The following is an 18,438-nucleotide window of genomic DNA, read 5'->3' as shown; positions in this document are numbered from 1 at the left end:
AAGTCTCGTTACTAGCGTAGTCCGAAAATTAGAAAAAGCAGCCCAAGGTGGGTCTTGGTGTGCCACCGGTGCTGCAGGCTGACCGAGGGGTACGGAACCCCCAATACCTGGACCCTCAGCTGGAATATTTTCCTCGGTTAAATCTGCGGCGTCAGCACTGCATGATGCAGGATCAGCCACGGATCTCCCGCCCTGTGATGCCGACATTATTGGAGAATGTAGCTCTAGGACGTAACAGTACAATATAGCCAGACACAGTACCTGACATAAAACCCCTGTGGAGTGTGATTGCAAATGCAGATCACAAACAGAGGATTTAAGTGGTATATGGTGACTGAAATACACAGAGAAAAATACCAAACAGTATATCCTGTGAAACACTATATCTATAAGACCCTGATGCACTTAGCCCCCGTCAGGGTACAGAATATAGGGATAGCAGTATGTGTGAGATACACGGAATAGGAACCACACAGCAGCTATTGGCACACACAGTCAGTCACATGTACAATGCAGAAATTATTACAAACAACAATAAAACTGCAGTGGACTAGCAATACTAAGTAAAGCTATGATATAACAATGCACAGTAAATACTGGATGTATATCACAGGATACTTGTACTAAATATCCCTGTAGTTATGCACTTGTTCTTAACTAACACTGTCTAAACGACATGTAGAATACTTAAGTGCCCTGTAAATGCACACCGCTGATGAGGCAGGCGGTTTTACAAAGGAAACAGTGCCCAGCAGTCCCAGAATCAGCGCAGCTCTGTGTAATGGCGCCCAAACGCTGACAGGGAGTGAGGGAGAGAGAGAGATGCAGCTCCAGGGCGGGAACATCTGCTGTAGATGGCGCCTGGGGCTGGAGGAGGGGCTACAGGTCAGAGCCTTATCCCCTCTGCTGGACTTCACCAGCGGGTACTATAGAGCCTATCCAAAATGGATTTTAGTAAATCCGACCTGTGCTCCTTGCCCTGGTGGATATAGTGAGGTCCCTGCACGGCCACAGTGTCCACGCAAGCAGCGCAGTCCGTCTCCGGAGACCGCGACCGGATCGTGATTTCGGCGGGTCCTGCCTGGGGGACCCTCTTACCTCCTCCCTATCGTGCCGCCACACGATCCTGGAGAGCAGCGGCGGTATGTGTGCCTGATGAGACCAGAGCGCCTCCGCTGTAAGTACCCGGCAACCAGGGCGCAGAAGTATACAGTGCCGCTGGAGGAGGTGATGGAGCTGCAGCACGATATGTCAGTATGACATATAGCACTAAGTGCCTATGCTGCAGCCCTTGAAGTCTTTCTTGGCAGAAAAGCTCTTTTCAGGGCTGCCTAGCGCAGCCCTCCCTGTTAGCTGCCTGCACTGCAAGCACCAACTTACAAACTGAGCTCCAGTGCCTGGAGGCGGGGATATACAGGAGGCGGTGCAGTGCATCCTGGGAACAGTCAAAGCTTTAGCCTGTTGGTGCCTTGGATCAAGATCCAACTCTACACCCTGATGTTATTCCCTGTGGAATACCAGTGTACCCCGCTGCAGAAATAAAAAATAAATATTAGTGTTTGGGACCGGGGAGGGAGTGGGAGGAGGACACGAATGCAATTTTGTTGTCCATGGCTTCCATTAACTTAATAGCGCCACTTGTGCGACGCTATTACGTTAATGGAAGTCCTGGACAACAAAATAGCCAGCAGTGGGTGACAGGAAGAGCGTGATGCCAGGTAGAGGGTGACAGTAGTGGGTGACAGGGAGGGTGATGCCAGGGAGAGGGTGACAGAAAGAGGGTGACGCAAGGGAGAGGGTGACAGGAAGAGTGTGATGCCAGGGAGAGGGTGACAGCAGTGGGTGACAGGGAGAGAGTGACAGCAGTGGGTGACAGGGAGAGTGTGATGCCAGGGAGAGGGTGACAGAAAGAGCATGACAACAAGGAGAGGGTGACAGGAAGAGCGTGACACCAGGGAGTGGGTGACAGGGAGAGATTGACAGCAGTGGGTGACAGGGAGAGGGTGACGCCAGGGAGATGGTGACAGGAAGAGCGTGATGTCAGGCAGAGGGTGACAGGAAGAGCGTGATGCCAGGGAGAGGGTGGCAGGAAGAGTGTGATGCCAGGGAGAGGGTGGCAGGAAGAGCATGATACTAGGGAGCGAGTGTGAGGAAGAGCGTGATGCCAGTGAGAGGGTGACAGGAAGAGTGTGATGCCAGGGAGAGGGTGACAGGAAGAGCAGGATACCAGGGAGAGGGTGAGAGGAAGAGCGTGACGCCAGTGAGAGGGTGACAGGAAAAGCGTGATGCCAGGGTGAGGGTGACAGTAGTAGGTGACAGGGAGAGTGTGATGCCAGGGAGAGGGCGGCAGCAGTGAGTGACGCCACGGAGAGGGTAACAGCAGTAGCAGAGGGTGAGAATTTGACAGAAGGAAAGGGTGATGGAAACAGACAGTGAATGATGATTATATTGCATTTTACTTACCTGGTCCTGGGCCTAGAACTGCAGCGTGGCTCCCCCTTTGGTGTTAACTCCAGGAATTATGACGTCAGATTCCCGGGTGCCAAGGACAGCCTGAACATGAATCTGGGGTTTTGAAAGTGTGAAGAAGGAGGGGAGGAGCAGGGACAGTGGCGGCGGTGTCACAGGGGGTGTGTGGTGGAAGTGTCCATAAGGTATGGGACTGGGTGCTCTGTTGCAGCGCCGCATATACACTTCCCTGGCCAGGGGCGCAACCCTTCTTCCGTGTCTGCCACAGGAAGACGGGCTGCTGGAGGCGCTGGGGGACGGACGAGCGAGCGGGCAGGGACGGTCGGCCAATCACAGTGACAGGGGCGTGCTTTCATATGGGCTGAAAGCACGCCCCTGCCAAAGAGGAACTCATACCAGTGCCGCTTATAGGGCTTTTTTTGAATGGGCTTTTACTGCCCGATGCTTGGCCCCGCCCCCCTCTTCTGGCCCTTTCACACAGACAGCGCTCGCGGTGCCTCTGAAACTTTTAAAACAGGGTACAAAGATTTAAATAATACAATGGGTAAAGCAGATACTTATGACATAGAATATGTGTCATAAATATCTTTTTTGTATTATTTGAATCATTAATGACAGGGGAGGCACTACCTCTCCTGCGTCCCCTGACTGCACGTCCTGGTTGGTGCAGGCAGCTGGCTCTGATAGGAAACTGTCCCTGCAATTATGGTGGCCAATCCCGGGATCGGCGGGATCCCGGGATTTAGGGCCAAAAATGGCTGGGATTCAATCCCGGGATTGGAAGCTCCGATCCCGGGGATTGAGGGATCAGCGTTGAGTGCCCACAGGATGCTCAGACGCTGCCCGGCTTCCTTGTTGCGGCTCCCGAGCGCAGCATGAGAGGTCACGCTGCGCGGTCAGCCGCTGCACGGAGCCGCCAGCAGCGTTCAGTGGATGTTCCCTGCCCCCGGTATATGGTGAGTTATGTGTGCGGGGCGGGGTGGGGCGAAGGGGCGGCCACATGGCAAAAAGCCAATCCCGGGTATCGGCCATTTTTCAATCCTGATACACAGGATTGAAAAAATGGCCCAGGATTGGCTTCCCTACCTGCAATGTATAAAAAGTAATCAGTCATGCTATCACTTCTGCATGATGTGTGAGCGGTATAGCTTCTCCTGAAAAATGTGTTACCCTACATTAGCTATCAGAGCCCAGCTATGGAAAGCATAGGTGCTCTTATGCATAGGGGATACTTAATGTTTGTGGGCATCATCCTCTGTTTATAGTGTTAATAGACAGGCCTATAAACCAGTCAGTAGATTGAGGATCTGGAGCCAGCACAGTATAACAAGGGATCTTTATGTTCTAGCTGATTATGTGACACCTCACAGCTGCTGCAGGCAGTGTATGTATCTTGCACAGTGGCCATGCAGTGCACATGATCGCAGTGTCTGTGTGTGTCAGCCACACCAATAAAATACAAAGAAGGCGGTGTACTGCGGCTGCGCAGCGTCCGGTTACCATAGCCACTAATGCACACACAGCAGGCCGGCGGCATGGAGGGAGAAGGGGAGGAGTACGGCGGCGGCGATCTGACCGTGTTCTCCGGCTCCTCTGAGTGCGATGTGACGGTCAGCCGCATATTGTGGAACTCTGTGACCCTGCAGCCGCCGCTGGAGTCCAGGCTGGTGTCAGGGGACATGGAGCAGAGGCTGAGGGCGGCCGGGGAGCCCAGGCTGCGTGAGTGATGACCACTGAAGATGGATATACGTTATTGCATACAATAAATGTCCCCAACTCCTATGTTGCAATGGCATTAACTGAGAGCCCATGCTAATTGCACAGATGAGCATGAGCGTAAAGTAATTAATGAGGAGTATATTTAGTAATGACAGAAATGTACAACTCCGGGACCAGCAATATGCATGTCGTGGGGCTGAGGGAACTGATTGGGACCCAGACCTAATTCCCAGAGGACAGCGTGGGTCTTCGTGAACCATCGCTATCCATAGGTTCCCGCAGGCAAAATCCAAAAATAAGAGATTTTAAGAATAATAAATGGATAGGCCTGTTACAAAAACCATGCGCAAACTAGTATTTCCACCTGTGTAACAGGCCCACTGGTTTGTTATTGCATTGAACTTGCACATTTTCCCAAAGTGAATAATGGAGTGGGAAGAATGGTGCAGATTATTTGTAGTACATGGAGTTTGGATTATTTGTAGTACATGGCTTTGCTTAAGCAAAACAATTAGTATAATGTTGAAAGAAAACTAGTAAAATGCTTGCACCTGTTAACGTGTAACTTGAGGATAACTGGCTCATTAAATTGTGAGCCGAATGTGGTCCCTGCGGTATTAAAACTTGAGATGAGCGGGTGGGTTCGTTGAGACCCGAACCCCCCCGAACTTCACCTATTTTACACGGTTCCGAGGCAGCCTCGGATCTTCCCGCCTTGCTCGGTTAACCCGAACACGGCCGAACGTCATCATCCCGCTGTCAGATTATCGCAAGATTCGTATTCTATATAAAGAGCCGCGCGTCGCCGCCATTTTCACTCGTGCATTGGAGATTGAACAGAGAGGACGTGGCTACGTTCTCTGCCTGAAAAGCTCCATATCTGTGCTCAGTGTGCTGCAAATATCTGAGCTCAGTGTGCTGCAAATATCTGAGCTCAGTGTGCTGCAAATATCTGTGCTCAGTGTGCTGCAAATATCTACGTTCTCTGCCTGAAAAACTCCATATCTGTGCTCAGTGTGCTGCAAATATCTGTGCTCCGTGTGCTGCATTTTGGTGACCAACAGTATATAGTTGTACAGTACAGTAGGCCATTGCTGTATCTTGCAGCTCTGTGTCACTGCAAGTATCCATTCCATATCTGTGCTGCATTTTTGTGAGCAGTATCAGGGCCGAAACTAGGGGGGGGCTAGGGGGGCAGGCGACCTGGGCGCCAGATTGGAGGGGGCGCCGAGACCCCCTAACACCCGCCGCGGCACTTACTTTTAAACCCCCTTCTCCCGAGTGCCCAGCTCGGGGGGCGGGGTTTCGTGGAATGACGCGATTGCGTCGTGACGTCACGGCGCAAACGCGTCATTCCACGAAACCCCGCCAGAGGAGGGAGAAGGGGGAGCCCGGAGCCGCGCAGACGAGGAGGGAGAGGCGGCTGAAGAGCGGCGAGAACCGCTTCAAATGTAAGTCAGCCCCTCTCCCTTCCTCTCTCTCTCTCTCCCTCCACCACCTGCCGCAATGTGTAAAATGGGGACCTGTGCCTGCCGCTATGTGTAAAATGGGGACCTGTGCCTGCCGCTATGTGTAAAATGGGGACCTGTGCCTGCCGCTATGTGTAAAATGGGGACACTTGCCAGCGTACTGTGTAAAATGGGGACCTGTGCCTGCCGCTATGTGTAAAATGGGGACACTTGCCAGCGTACTGTGTAAAATGGGGACCTGTGCCTGCCGCAATGTGTAAAATGGGGACACTTGCCAGCGTACTGTGTAAAATGGGGACCTGTGCCTGCCGCTATGTGTAAAATGGGGACACTTGCCAGCGTACTGTGTAAAATGGGGACCTGTGCCTGCCGCAATGTGTAAAATGGGGACCTGTGCCTGCCGCAATGTGTAAAATGGGGACACTTGCCAGCGTACTGTGTAAAATGGGGACCTGTGCCTGCCGCTATGTGTAAAATGGGGACACTTGCCAGCGTACTGTGTAAAATGGGGACCTGTGCCTGCCGCAATGTGTAAAATGGGGACACTTGCCAGCGTACTGTGTAAAATGGGGACCTGTGCCTGCCGCTATGTGTAAAATGGGGACACTTGCCAGCGTACTGTGTAAAATGGGGACCTGTGCCTGCCGCAATGTGTAAAATGGGGACCTGTGCCTGCCGCAATGTGTAAAATGGGGACACTTGCCAGCGTACTGTGTAAAATGGGGACCTGTGCCTGCCGCTATGTGTAAAATGGGGACACTTGCCAGCGTACTGTGTAAAATGGGGACCTGTGCCTGCCGCTATGTGTAAAATGGGGACACTTTTTCCTGCCGCAATGTGTAAAATGGGGACACTTTTTCCTGCCGCAATGTGTAAAATGGGGACACCTGTCTGCCGCAATGTGTAAAATGGGGAATGGGGACACTTGCCTGTCGTACTGTGTAAAATGGGGACACTTTTTCCTGGATATGAAATTTATGTTAGAAAAGGCAGTTTTTCAGGTAAAAAAGTTCTGAAAGAGATATATATATATATATATATATAACAAATATAGACAGGGGTAAGCGCTGGTTATTGCTTTGAGATATCAATGAACAATAAAAACCACAAATGTGTTTGTAAAATCAAGTGCATAAGAATAAATGCTTAAAAAGTCACTAGGTCCTCCTTCAAATTTTCACGGACCGCTGCTCCCCTTTGATCAATCCGATTCCCACGGATGTAATGTATCTGTTAAAAAAGCATATATAGGGGGCGCTCCATAGTGCATAAAAGTATTTAATAAAAATAGACAGACGTACAGAATAAGATTAAACTCGTACCGCAAGGTAACCAGTGTGGGCTGGTTACCACATGATTTCACAATAATCTCCCGACAAAGGCTGGAATCAGAAGTCACCTAGTCCGCATTGGAATCCTCACCTCGCCGTTAGCTGCTGCCTTTTGAGGGCCGCGAGTAGGAACACATCAGCCGTGGACTTCGAGATTCAACAGCCCCAGCGAGTACATGCGTCAGTTAGCTCCGCCTTAACGCGTTTCGTCATCGACTTCGTCTGACGAAGTCGATGACGAAACGCGTTAAGGCGGAGCTAACTGACGCATGTACTCGCTGGGGCTGTTGAATCTCGAAGTCCACGGCTGATGTGTTCCTACTCGCGGCCCTCAAAAGGCAGCAGCTAACGGCGAGGTGAGGATTCCAATACGGACTAGGTGACTTCTGGTTCCAGCCTTTGTCGGGAGATTATTGTGAAATCATGTGGTAACCAGCCCACACTGGTTACCTTGCGGTACGAGTTTAATCTTATTCTGTACGTCTGTCTATTTTTATTAAATACTTTTATGCACTATGGAGCGCCCCCTATATATGCTTTTTTAACAGATATATATATATATATATATAATATTTTTATTCATTTTTTTTTTTTTTTTTTAATTTTATTATTTTTATTTATTTATTGCAAAATATTTTATATTTTTTTTGCGGGGGGGGGGGGGGGGGGGGTGTCAAATGACTACCTTGCCCCGGGTGAGAAAAATCCTAGTTTCGGCCCTGGCAGTATATATAGTATTACAGTGCAGCATTTTGGTGACCAACAGTATATAGTTGTACAGTAAGCCATTGCTGTATCTTGCAGCTCTGTGTCACTGCAAGTATCCATTCCATATCTGTGCTGCATTTTTGTGAGCAGTATATATAGTATTACAGTGCAGCATTTTGGTGACCAACAGTATATAGTTGTACAGTACAGTAAGCCATTGCTGTATCTTGCAGCTCCGTGTCACTGCAAGTATCCATTCCATATATGTACTGCATTTTTGTGAGCAGTATATATAGTAGTACAGTGCAGCATTTTGGTGACCAACAGTATATAGTTGTACAGTACGGTAGGCCATTGCTATTGATATAATAATATTACTGGCATATAATTCCACACATTAAAAAATGGAGAACAAAAATGTGGAGGGTGACATAGGGAAAGATCAAGATCCACTTCCACCTAGTGCTGAAGCTGTTGCCACTAGTCATGGCAGAGACGATTCAATGCCATCAACGTCGTCTGCCAAGGCCGATGCCCAATGTCATAGTAGAGAGCATGTAAAATCCAAAAAACTAAAGTTCAGTAAAATGACCCAAAAATCTAAATTAAAAACGTCTGAGGAGAAGCGTAAACTTGCCAATATGCCATTTGCGACACGGAGTGGCAAGGAATGGCTGAGGCCCTGGCCTATGTTCATGGCTAGTGGTTCAGCTTCACATGAGGATGGAAGCACTCATCCTCCCGCTAGAAAACTGAAAAGAGTTAAGATGGCAAAAGCACAGCAAAGAACTGTACGTTCATCTAAATCACAAATCCACAAGGAGAGTCCAATTGTGTCGGTTGCGATGCCTGACCTTCCCAACACTGGACGGGAAGAGGTGGCTCCTTCTACAATTTGCACACCCCCTGCAAGTGCTGGAAGGAGCACCCACAGTCCAGTTCCTGATAGTCAAATTGAAGATGTCACTGTTGAAGTACACCAGGATGAGGATATGGGTGTTGCTGGTGCTGAGGAGGAATTTGACAAGGAGGAATCTGATGGAGAGGTGGTTTGTTTAAGTCAGGCACCCGGGGAGACACCTGTTGTCCGTGAGATGAATAGGGCCATTGACATGCCTGGTCAAAATACCAAAAAAATCACCTCTTCGGTGTGGAATGAATTCAACAGAAATGCGGACAACTGGTGTCAAGCCGTGTGTTGCCTTTGTCAAGCTGTAATAAGTAGGGGTACGGACGTTAACCACCTAGGAACATCCTCCCTTATACGTCACCTGGAGCGCATTCATCAGAAATCATTGACAAGTTCAAAAGCTTTGGGTGACAGCGGAAGCAGTCCACTGACAACTAAATCCCTTCTTCCTCTTGCACCCAAGCTCCCAGTGCAAACCACCCCACCAACTCCCTCAGTGTCAATTTCCTCCTTAGACAGGAACGCCAATAGTCCTGCAGGCCATGTCACTGGCAAGTCTGACGAGTCCTCTCCTGACTGGGATTCCTCCGATGGATCCTTGAGTGTAACGCCTACTGCTGCTGGCGCTGCTGTTGTTGCTGCTGGGAGTCGATTGTCATCCCAGAGGGGAAGTCAGAAGACCACTTGTACTACTTCCAGTAAGCAATTGACTGTCCAACAGTCCTTTGCGAGGAAGATGAAATATCACAGCAGTCATCCTGTTGCAAAGCGGATAACTCAGGCCTTAGCAGCTGTGTTGGTGTTAGACGTGCGTCCGGTATCCGCCGTTAGTTCACAGGGAATTTCTTGAGGTAGTGTGTCCCCGGTACCAAATACCATCTAGGTTCCACTTCTCTAGGCAGGCGATATTGAGAATGTACACAGACGTCAGAAAAAGACTCACCAGTGTCCTAAAAATGCAGTTGTACCCAATGGCCACTTAACCACGGACATGTGGACAAGTGGAGCAGGGCAGACTCTGGACTATATGACTGTGACAGCCCACTGGGTAGAAGTATTGCCTCCCGCAGCAAGAACAGCAGCGGCGGCACCAGTAGCAGCATCTCGCAAACGCCAACTCGTTCCTAGGCAGGCTACGCTTTGTATCACCGCTTTCCATGAGAGGCACACAGCTGACAACCTCTTACGGAAACTGAGGAACATCATCGCAGATTGGCTTACCCCAATTGGACTCTCCTGGGGATTTGTGGCATCGGACAACGCCACCAATATTGTGCGTGCCTTACATGTGGGCAAATTCCAGTACATCCCATGTTTTGCACATACATTGAATTTGGTGGTGCAGAATTTAAAAAAAAAAGACAGGGGCATGCAAGAGATCCTGTCGGTGGCCCGAAGAATTGCGGGCCACTTTCGGCATTCAGCCACCGCATGCCGAAGACTGAAGCACCAGCAAACACTCCTGAACCTGCCCCGCCATCATCTGAAGCAAGAGGTGGTGATGAGGTGGAATTCAACCCTCTATGTGCTTCAGAGGATGGAGGAGCAGCAAAAGGCCATTCAAGCCTTTACATCTGCCTACGATATAGGCAAAGGAGGGGGAATGCACCTGACTCAAGCGCAGTGGAGAATGATTTCAACGTTGTGCAAGGTTCTGCAACCCTTTGAAATTGCCACACGTGAAGTCAGTTCAGACACTGCCAGCCTGAGTCAGGTCATTCCCCTCATCAAAGAAAATGTGGAAATCCTCACCATAAATGGTGAAGAAAAGACAGGCGCTTTAACTGAGCTGGTTTCCTAAGCTGCTGTTGGAAACGGGATGATAGTCATTCACCCCAACAAAACATACATATGAAAAAACAGAAAAATACCAACTGCGCTCAAAAGTAATTTTTATATAATTAAAACTGATAATCACAGATACACATATACATATAATTACCTACATATTAAAATCAGACACTACTGATGCGAAAACAAGTATTGAAATACTTTGAGCCTTATTGAGCCACTCTCTATAAGTGATTTTCCACTTGGGGCAGTTTTGGTATGCACAAAAAAGAATTAATGATTCAGCAGATGGTCAGCTGATTATTGGTGGCCACATCTCTTATTTGGGCATCTTTGAGGACTCCTGCCAGCACATTACACAAACGCTGTGTACCATCTGGAGATTCCAGTCCGTTTGGTGTGGATACAATAAAGGGAGAACCACCATTCCTGCTGCGAGGGATAGAGAGTAAGCTCCAGAACCCCACCAGGTGGGATACCCGGCTGAACTACCACCAAGGACTTGGTAATTATCCTTTGTCATCTGGATACCAGTTGTTTTTTTTTGGTACATCAACGCATGCGTTGCAGGACTTTATGAATATCCTCCAATAATCAGCTGACCATCTGCTGAATCATTAATTCTTTTTTGTGCACACAAAAACTGCCCCAAGTGGAAAATCACTTATAGAGAGTGGCTCAATAAGGCTCAAAGTATTTCAATACTTGTTTTCGCATCAGTAGTGTCTGATTTTAATATGTAGGTAATTATATGTATATGTGTATCTGTGATTATCAGTTTTAATTATATAAAAATTACTTTTGAGCACAGTTGGTATTTTTCTGTTTTTTCATTCCCCTCATCAGGCTTTTGCAGAAGCAGCTCGAGAGATTGAAGGAGGAGCTAAAACGGAGCGATTCTGTTAGGCATGTGGGACTTGTGGATGGAGCCGTTCATTCGCTTAACCAGGATTCACGGGTGGTCAATCTGTTGAAATCAGAGCACTACATTTTGGCCACTGTGCTCGATTCTAGGTTTGAAGCCTACGTTGTATCTCTCTTTCTGGCAGACACAAGTGTGCAGAGGTTCAAAGACCTGCTGGTGAGACACTTGTCAACTCAAGCGGAACGTGACCCGTCAACAGCTCCTCCTTCACATTCTCCCGCAACTGGGGCTGCGAGGAAAAGGCTAAGAATTCCGAGCCCACCCGCTGGCGGTGATGCAGGGCAGTCTGGAGCGAGTGCTGACATCTGGTCCGGACTGAAGGACTTGCCAACGATTACTGACATGTCGTCTACTGTCACTGCATATGATTCTGTCACCATTGAAAGAATGCTGGAGGATTATATGAGTGACCGCATCCAAGTAGGCACGTCAGACAGTCCGTACGTATACTGGCAGGAAAAAGAGGCAATTTGGAGGTCATTGCACAAACTGGCTTTATTTTACCTAAGTTGCCCCCCCTCCAGTGTGTACTCCGAAAGAGTGTTTAGTGCAGCCGGTCACCTTGTCAGCGATCGGCGTACGAGGTTACTTCCACAAAATGTGGAGAAGATGATCATCAAAATGAATTATAATCAATTCCTCTGTGGAGACATTCACCATCAATTGCCTCCAGAAAGTACACAAGGACCTGAGATGGTGGATTCCAGTGGGGACGAATTAATACTCTGAGAAGGGGGATGTACACAGGGAAGGAAAGGGGTGAGGATTCAGAGGATGATGATGAGGTGGACATCTTGCCTCTGTAGAGCCAGTTTGAGCAAGGAGAGATTGATTGCTCCTTTTTTTGGTGGGGGCCCAAACCAACCAGTCATTTCAGCCACAGTCGTGTGGCAGACCCTATGGCTGAAATTATGGGTTTGTTAAAGTGTGCATGTCCTGTTTATACAACATAAGGACAATTCCATCTTGCACCTCTCTTTTTTTTTTTTTTTTATTTATCTTTGCATCATGTGCTGTTTGGGGACTATTATTTTAAGTGCCATCCTGTCTGACACTGCAGTGCCACTCCTAGATGGGCCAGGTGTTTGTGCCGCCCACTTGGGTCGCTTAGCTTAGTCATCCAGCGACCTCGGTGCAAATTTTAGGACAAAATAATATTGTGAGGTGTTCAGAATAGACTGGAAATGAGTGGAAATTATGGTTATTAAGGTTAATAATACTATAGGATCAAAATTACCCCCAAATTCTATGATTTAAGCTGTTTTCTGCTGCGGGGTACACTAGGCTCCACAAGTCTGGACAATGGGGTGTAGAGTAGGATCTTGATCCGAGGCACCAACAGGCCCAAAGCTTTGACCTTCTTCCCAAGATGCATAGCGCCGCCTCCTATATCACCCCGCCTCCCAGCACAGGAGCTCAGTTTGTAAGTTGGTGCTGCAGTAAGCAGGCACTTAACAGAGGGGCTGCTCCAAGCAGCCCTGAGAAAAGCTTTTTATGAGGTAAAAAGTGAAGACTTCAAGGGCAGCAGCGGTGGTAAATGTCTTGTGACATTCACTGCTGCAGCTCCAGCTCTCCCCAGCGGTGCTGTACACTCCCGAGCCCTGGTTGCCGGGTACCTACAGTGGAGGCTCCGGTTTTCTTCATGTTAGACACACACGGCTGGGGCTCTCCAGGATCACGTGGCCGCGCTTCGGGAGGTGGTAAGAGGTCCCGCTCTATCGCGATCCGGCGCGATCAGTGGGAGGCGGGCCGCGCGCGCTGGCGATGGACACTGTGGCAGTGCAGGCGATCCCACTAGATCACCAGGGCATGGGCGCAGGTCAGGTTTTCTCTTAAAACCGATTTTAATATCGCCCACAGTACCCGGTGGTTTTGCCAGCAAGGGGAATAAGGCTTAGACCGGAAGCCCCTCCCCCAGCCCCAGGGCGCCATTTCCAGCAAGTGTTCCCGCCCTGGAGCTGCATCTCTGTCTTCTCCTCACTCCCTGTCAGTGTCTGCGGCGCCATTACTCCTCAGCTCACTGTTCCTGGGACTGCTTGGGCAAATCCTCCTATGTAAAGCCGCCTGGTTGTCCGTGCTGTGACTTTACATGACACTTAAGTATTCTACCTGCCTTTTTAGTCAGTGTTAGTAAGAAAGAGTGCATTTAGTCAGGGGTTTATAGTACAATTACCCTGTGATATACATCCAGTTTCTTACTGTGTAGTGTTATATCTATTGACTATATAGCTGTGTAAGCTAGTCTAGTGCAGTATTATTGTCTGTAATAACCTCTGCATTGTACAAACTGTGACTATTTGTGTGTGCATTGATAGCTGAGTGGTGTCCATCTCGTGTCTTTCACTCAACTTGCTATCCCTATATTCTATAACCTGAGGGGGCTTGGTGCGTCAGGTGTTATTTAATATAGGATTTTCACAAAGATATACTGTATTACGTATTTTTCTCTGTGATTTAGTCACCATGTCTCTCCTTTATCTCTGCTGGTGCTGACTACACCGCGCAGGGGTTTGGGTTTAGGGATATAGTGCTGCTAATAATTGTACTGTGTTACCTCATACTGCAAGTTATATCATGTCTGCTTCTGAGGGTAACGGTTCTGGGGCGGAACACACTGCTGGTGTTGCTGAAGCCACAGGCACATATGGGGAGAATATAGCAGCTTTGGGCTCTGGTTCTGGGGGCTCCTTGCCCCCCAGTGGGACTGTGGCAACGGAGGCACACACTGACCCTCCGCGGGCCGCTTTTTCCACGCTTCTGCATACGCTAGTTCATAAACTAACACCCCCTATGGGACTCCCAATGCCGGTACAACCGTATGTGGTCCCTGCAGCTAACCCGCCGTGGGCGGACGATTTATCTGCTCAAATAAAGAAGTTGAACCAGTCCCCGACTACTAAAAAGTCTGACCAACGCTCGCCTAAGTCCAAGAGGTCCTCTAAGCGAGCGCTCGTCTCCTCACAATCCACTGCTGTCACTGACTTCTCGTCTGACGAAGACAGCACATACACTGACCCCACAGGTTCTGACTCAGATACGGCTGATGGGGAGGGTAGTTCACATGTGGATGTTCCTGATCATTTGGAGGCTATTAAGTTAATTCTGCAGATTACGGATGATCCCGGGCCATCCGTTCCTCCTAAGAAACCAGATAGGTTCAAGCGTCAGAAGGTGATTAAACAAGGTTTACCTCACTTTGACCACCTAGTGGATATACGTCAGGAACCCTGGCAAAGCCCGGGTACGAAGTTTGTGCCTCAAAAGAAGATGCTGGCTTGCTATCCCCTCGCACCAGAGCTGTCTAAGAATTGGGAAACGCCTCCTCCAGTAGACTCACATGTGGCTAGGATGGTGGTTTCCTCAGCTCTACCTGTCACTACCGTCACGTCTCTAAAATAGCCTACGGATAAATGTGTTGAGAATTGTCTAAAAGCGATTTACACCCTCACGGGTGCTGCACAAAGGCCCACTATTGCAGCTACATGGGCGGCAGAGGCTATTGAAACATGGGCCTTGGAGTTAGAAGCTGAAATCTCCTCTGACCATGCTAGACAATGCTTGTCATATATTGTCACAGCTTCTCGCTATATTAAAGAGGCGGCTTCTGATGCCGGTATCTTAGCAGCCAAGGCCTCTACTACGTCAGTCCTGGCTCGCAGGATATTGTGGCTGAGATCCTGGTCTGTGGATCTGGACTTAAGAAAAACCCTGGAGGTACTCCCTTTCAAGGGGGATATTCTGTTTGGGGAGGACTTAAATAAGATAGTGGCTGACTTGGCTACTGCCAAAACTGCCTGTCTGCCAAATACAGCTCCTTCTGTGTCGAAGGCCAAAGGCACGTCCGTTCGCCCCTTTCGTCCTTCAGGTAAAGCAAATGGTCAGGCGTACCATAAGCAGGCCCGCACTTCCAAACTTGGTAAGCCGAAGCCCAAAAGAGCCTGGGCTGCCCGTCAGCCAGCAGCCAAGACCGATAAGCCTGCCGCATGATGGGGCGGGCCTCCCCCTGGGGGATCCCAGGGTGGGGGGCCGGCTTCTAGGGTATATCCAGGAATGGTTGAAGACCACTTCAGATGCCTGGGTACGGGAAGTCGTCACTCGAGGTTACGCCATAGCCTTCAAAAACCGACCCCCTCATCGATTTTGCCAGACAGACGTCCCGTCGGACCAGACAAAGGCAAACACTCTGCATTCGGTGGTACAGACCCTCCTGGATACAGGAGTCGTAGTACAGGTGCCTCTTGCTCAGAGGGGCCGGGGGTACTATTCTCCGCTGTTTCTAGTCCCGAAACCGAATGGGTCCTCCCGGCCCATTCTCAACCTCAAGGCACTGAACAAGTTTGTGAAGGTTTCCAAGTTCCGTATGGAAACCCTTCGCTCTATAGTTCTGGCCTTGGAACCTGGGGACTACATGGTCTCCCTGGACATACAGGATGCTTACCTGCATATTCCTATAGCAGTGTCACATCAACAATACCTGAGGTTTGCTATTGGCAACCTCCATTATCAGTTTCGGGCGTTACCTTTTGGTTTAACAATGGCTCCGCGAGTCTTTACCAAAGTTATGGCGGTGATGACGGTGGTACTCCGCCGTCAAGGGGTCAGGATACTGCCGTATCTGGATGACTTGTTAATCCTGGCAAATTCCCCAGATCTTCTCCTGCGTCATCTGGATATGACGGTCTGGTTTCTACAAGCCCACGGGTGGCTCATCAACTGGAAGAAATCCTCCCTGGTCCCTGCTCAGAGCATGGTGCATCTGGGAGCGCTGTTGGACACTCACAACCAGAGGTTGTTCTTGTCTCAGGAGAAAGTCCTGAAACTTCAGGACAGGATTCGTTGCTTCCTTTCTCGTCCGCAAGTGTCGATACATTCGGCAATGCAGGTGCTGGGCCTCATGGTATCAGCATTTGACATGGTGGAGTATGCTCAATTCCATTCTCGCCCCCTCCAGAAGCTGATTCTAGCCAAGTTGGATGGCCTGCCTCACCGGATCAGGTCTCAAATCATCTCTTTGACTCCGGAGGTCCGTCTGTCGCTGCTCTGGTGGCTCCAGGACCGACAATTGTGCAGAGGCCGTCCCTTCTGGATATCCAACTGGGTCCTGTTGACGACAGATGCCAGTCTAAGAGGTTGGGGCGTGGTGCTGGAGCAGCACTCCTTGCAGGGTCGGTGGACCAAGGAGGAATCTCTCCTCTCGATCAACATTCTGGAATTGCGGGCGGTCTTCAATGCGTTGAACCTAGCCCAGCTTTTGATTCAGAACCGTCCTGTTCAAGTACAGTCTGACAACGCCACCACAGTGGCTTACATAAATCATCAAGGCGGCACTCGAAGCCGTTTGGAAATGAAGGAAGCCTCACGGATTCTACGTTGGGCAGAACGCCATCTATCAGCAATATCGGCAATATTCATTCCGGGAGTCCTGAATTGGGAAGCGGACTTTCTCAGTCGTCAGGACATGCATGCCGGCGAGTGGGGCCCCCATCCAGAAGTGTTTCAACTCCTCGTGGAAAGGTGGGGTCTTCCAGATGTGGATCTGATGGCGTCTCGACACAATCACAAGGTTCCGGTCTTCGGAGCAAGGACAAGGGTTTCTCAAGCAGCATTCGTGGATGCACTGGCAGTGCCGTGGAGGTTTCGGCTGCCGTACGTGTTCCCTCCGGTGTCACTCCTGCCCAGGGTAATTCGGAAGTTCAAGCAAGAAAAAGGGAATCTGCTTCTCATAGCTCCGGCGTGGCCCATACGGCACTGGTTCTCAGACCTGCAAGGCCTATCGTCAGAGCGTCCACTTCTACTTCCACAACGCCCAGACCTCCTTGTTCTGGGCCCCTGTGTCTACCAGGACCTAGCCCGGCTGTCTTTGACGACGTGGCTCTTGAAGTTTCCATCTTAAGAGCTAAGGGTTTTTCTAAAGAGGTCATTAAAACTGTGTTGCGGGCCCGGAAACCGGCCTCTGCACGGATTTACCATCGGGTTTGGCATTCCTACTTTGTTTGGGTCGCATCTAACCATTATGACGCTTCCAAGTTTAGTACAGCCTAACTTTTGGCTTTTCTACAGCAGGGCCTAGATTTAGGCCTGCGTCTGGCCTCCCTCAAGGTTCATATTTCTGCCTTGTCGGTGTGGTTTCAGAGAAAAATTGCGGCTTTACCTGATGTTCATACTTTCACTCAGGGTGTGTTGCGTATCCAACCTCCCTATGTCCCGCCTGTGGCTCCTTGGGACTTGTCGGTGGTTTTGGAGGCATTACAAGAGTCTCCATTTGAACCTCTTGGTTCAGCTGACCTTAAGTGGCTTTCCCTTAAGGTGGTGTTTCTGTTGGTTATTGCCTCTGCTAGAAGAGTGTCGGATTTGGGTGCCTTTTCTTGTAGTTCCCCATATCTGATTTTTCACAGTGACCGGGCGGTTCTTAGGACTCGTCCCGGATATTTGCCTAAGGTGGTTTCTTCGTTCCACCTTAATCAGGAGATTGTGGTTCCGGCCTTTGTCTCTCCTGATTTGTCTCCAAAAGAGAGGTCTTTGGATGTGGTACGGGCTCTCCGTATCTATGTGAAGAGAACTGCTTCTATTCGAAAATCTGATTCTCTCTTTGTTTTGTTTGGATTTCACAAACGTGGCTGGCCTGCTCACAAGCAGACTTTGGCCAGATGAATTAGAATGGTGATTGCACATGCTTATGTGAAGGCTGGTCTGTCAGCTCCTGTTCACATTACGGCGCATTCTACTCGGTCTGTTGGACCTTCTTGGGCGGCCCAACGTGGTGCGACCCTTGATCAATTGTGCAAGGCGGCTACGTGGTCCTCCGGGAACACGTTCATAAGGTTCTATGCCTTCGATACTGCCGCTTCCCAGGATGCTTCCTTTGGACGCCGGGTTCTTGTGCCCGCTACAGTGCGTCCCCTCCCATAAGGAACTGCTTTAGGACATCCCCATTGTCCAGACTTGTGGAGCCCAGTGTACCCCGCAGCAGAAAACGAGTTTTATGGTAAGAACTTACCCTTAGTAAAACTCTTTCTGCGAGGTACACTCGACTCCACAAGGCACCCACCCTGACGTACTTAGCCTCTTTGGGTTGATATGGCATTAGCCGCTGACACTTCTCTTGTCGTGAGAGTG

The 18,438-nt window shown here is 49.6% G+C and overlaps 1 protein-coding gene across 1 annotated transcript in view; it reads left to right on the top strand.

Moving 5' to 3' along the window:
• The first annotated feature begins 3,954 nt into the window (after positions 1 to 3,954).
• Positions 3,955 to 18,438, top strand: part of HOATZ (HOATZ cilia and flagella associated protein) — a 168,512-nt gene continuing 154,028 nt past the window's right edge. The window contains exon 1 of the mRNA XM_063941903.1: positions 3,955 to 4,188. Coding sequence (XP_063797973.1) covers positions 3,981 to 4,188 — 208 coding nt within the window. The 5' untranslated portion in view covers positions 3,955 to 3,980. The remainder of the gene's footprint in view (positions 4,189 to 18,438) is intronic.

Source organism: Pseudophryne corroboree, chromosome 10 (assembly GCF_028390025.1).
Source record: "Pseudophryne corroboree isolate aPseCor3 chromosome 10, aPseCor3.hap2, whole genome shotgun sequence".
NCBI classification, from domain to species: domain Eukaryota; kingdom Metazoa; phylum Chordata; class Amphibia; order Anura; family Myobatrachidae; genus Pseudophryne; species Pseudophryne corroboree.
The sequence above is the reverse complement of the archived record's forward strand: the minus strand, read 5'-3'. Positions and strand labels throughout refer to the sequence as shown.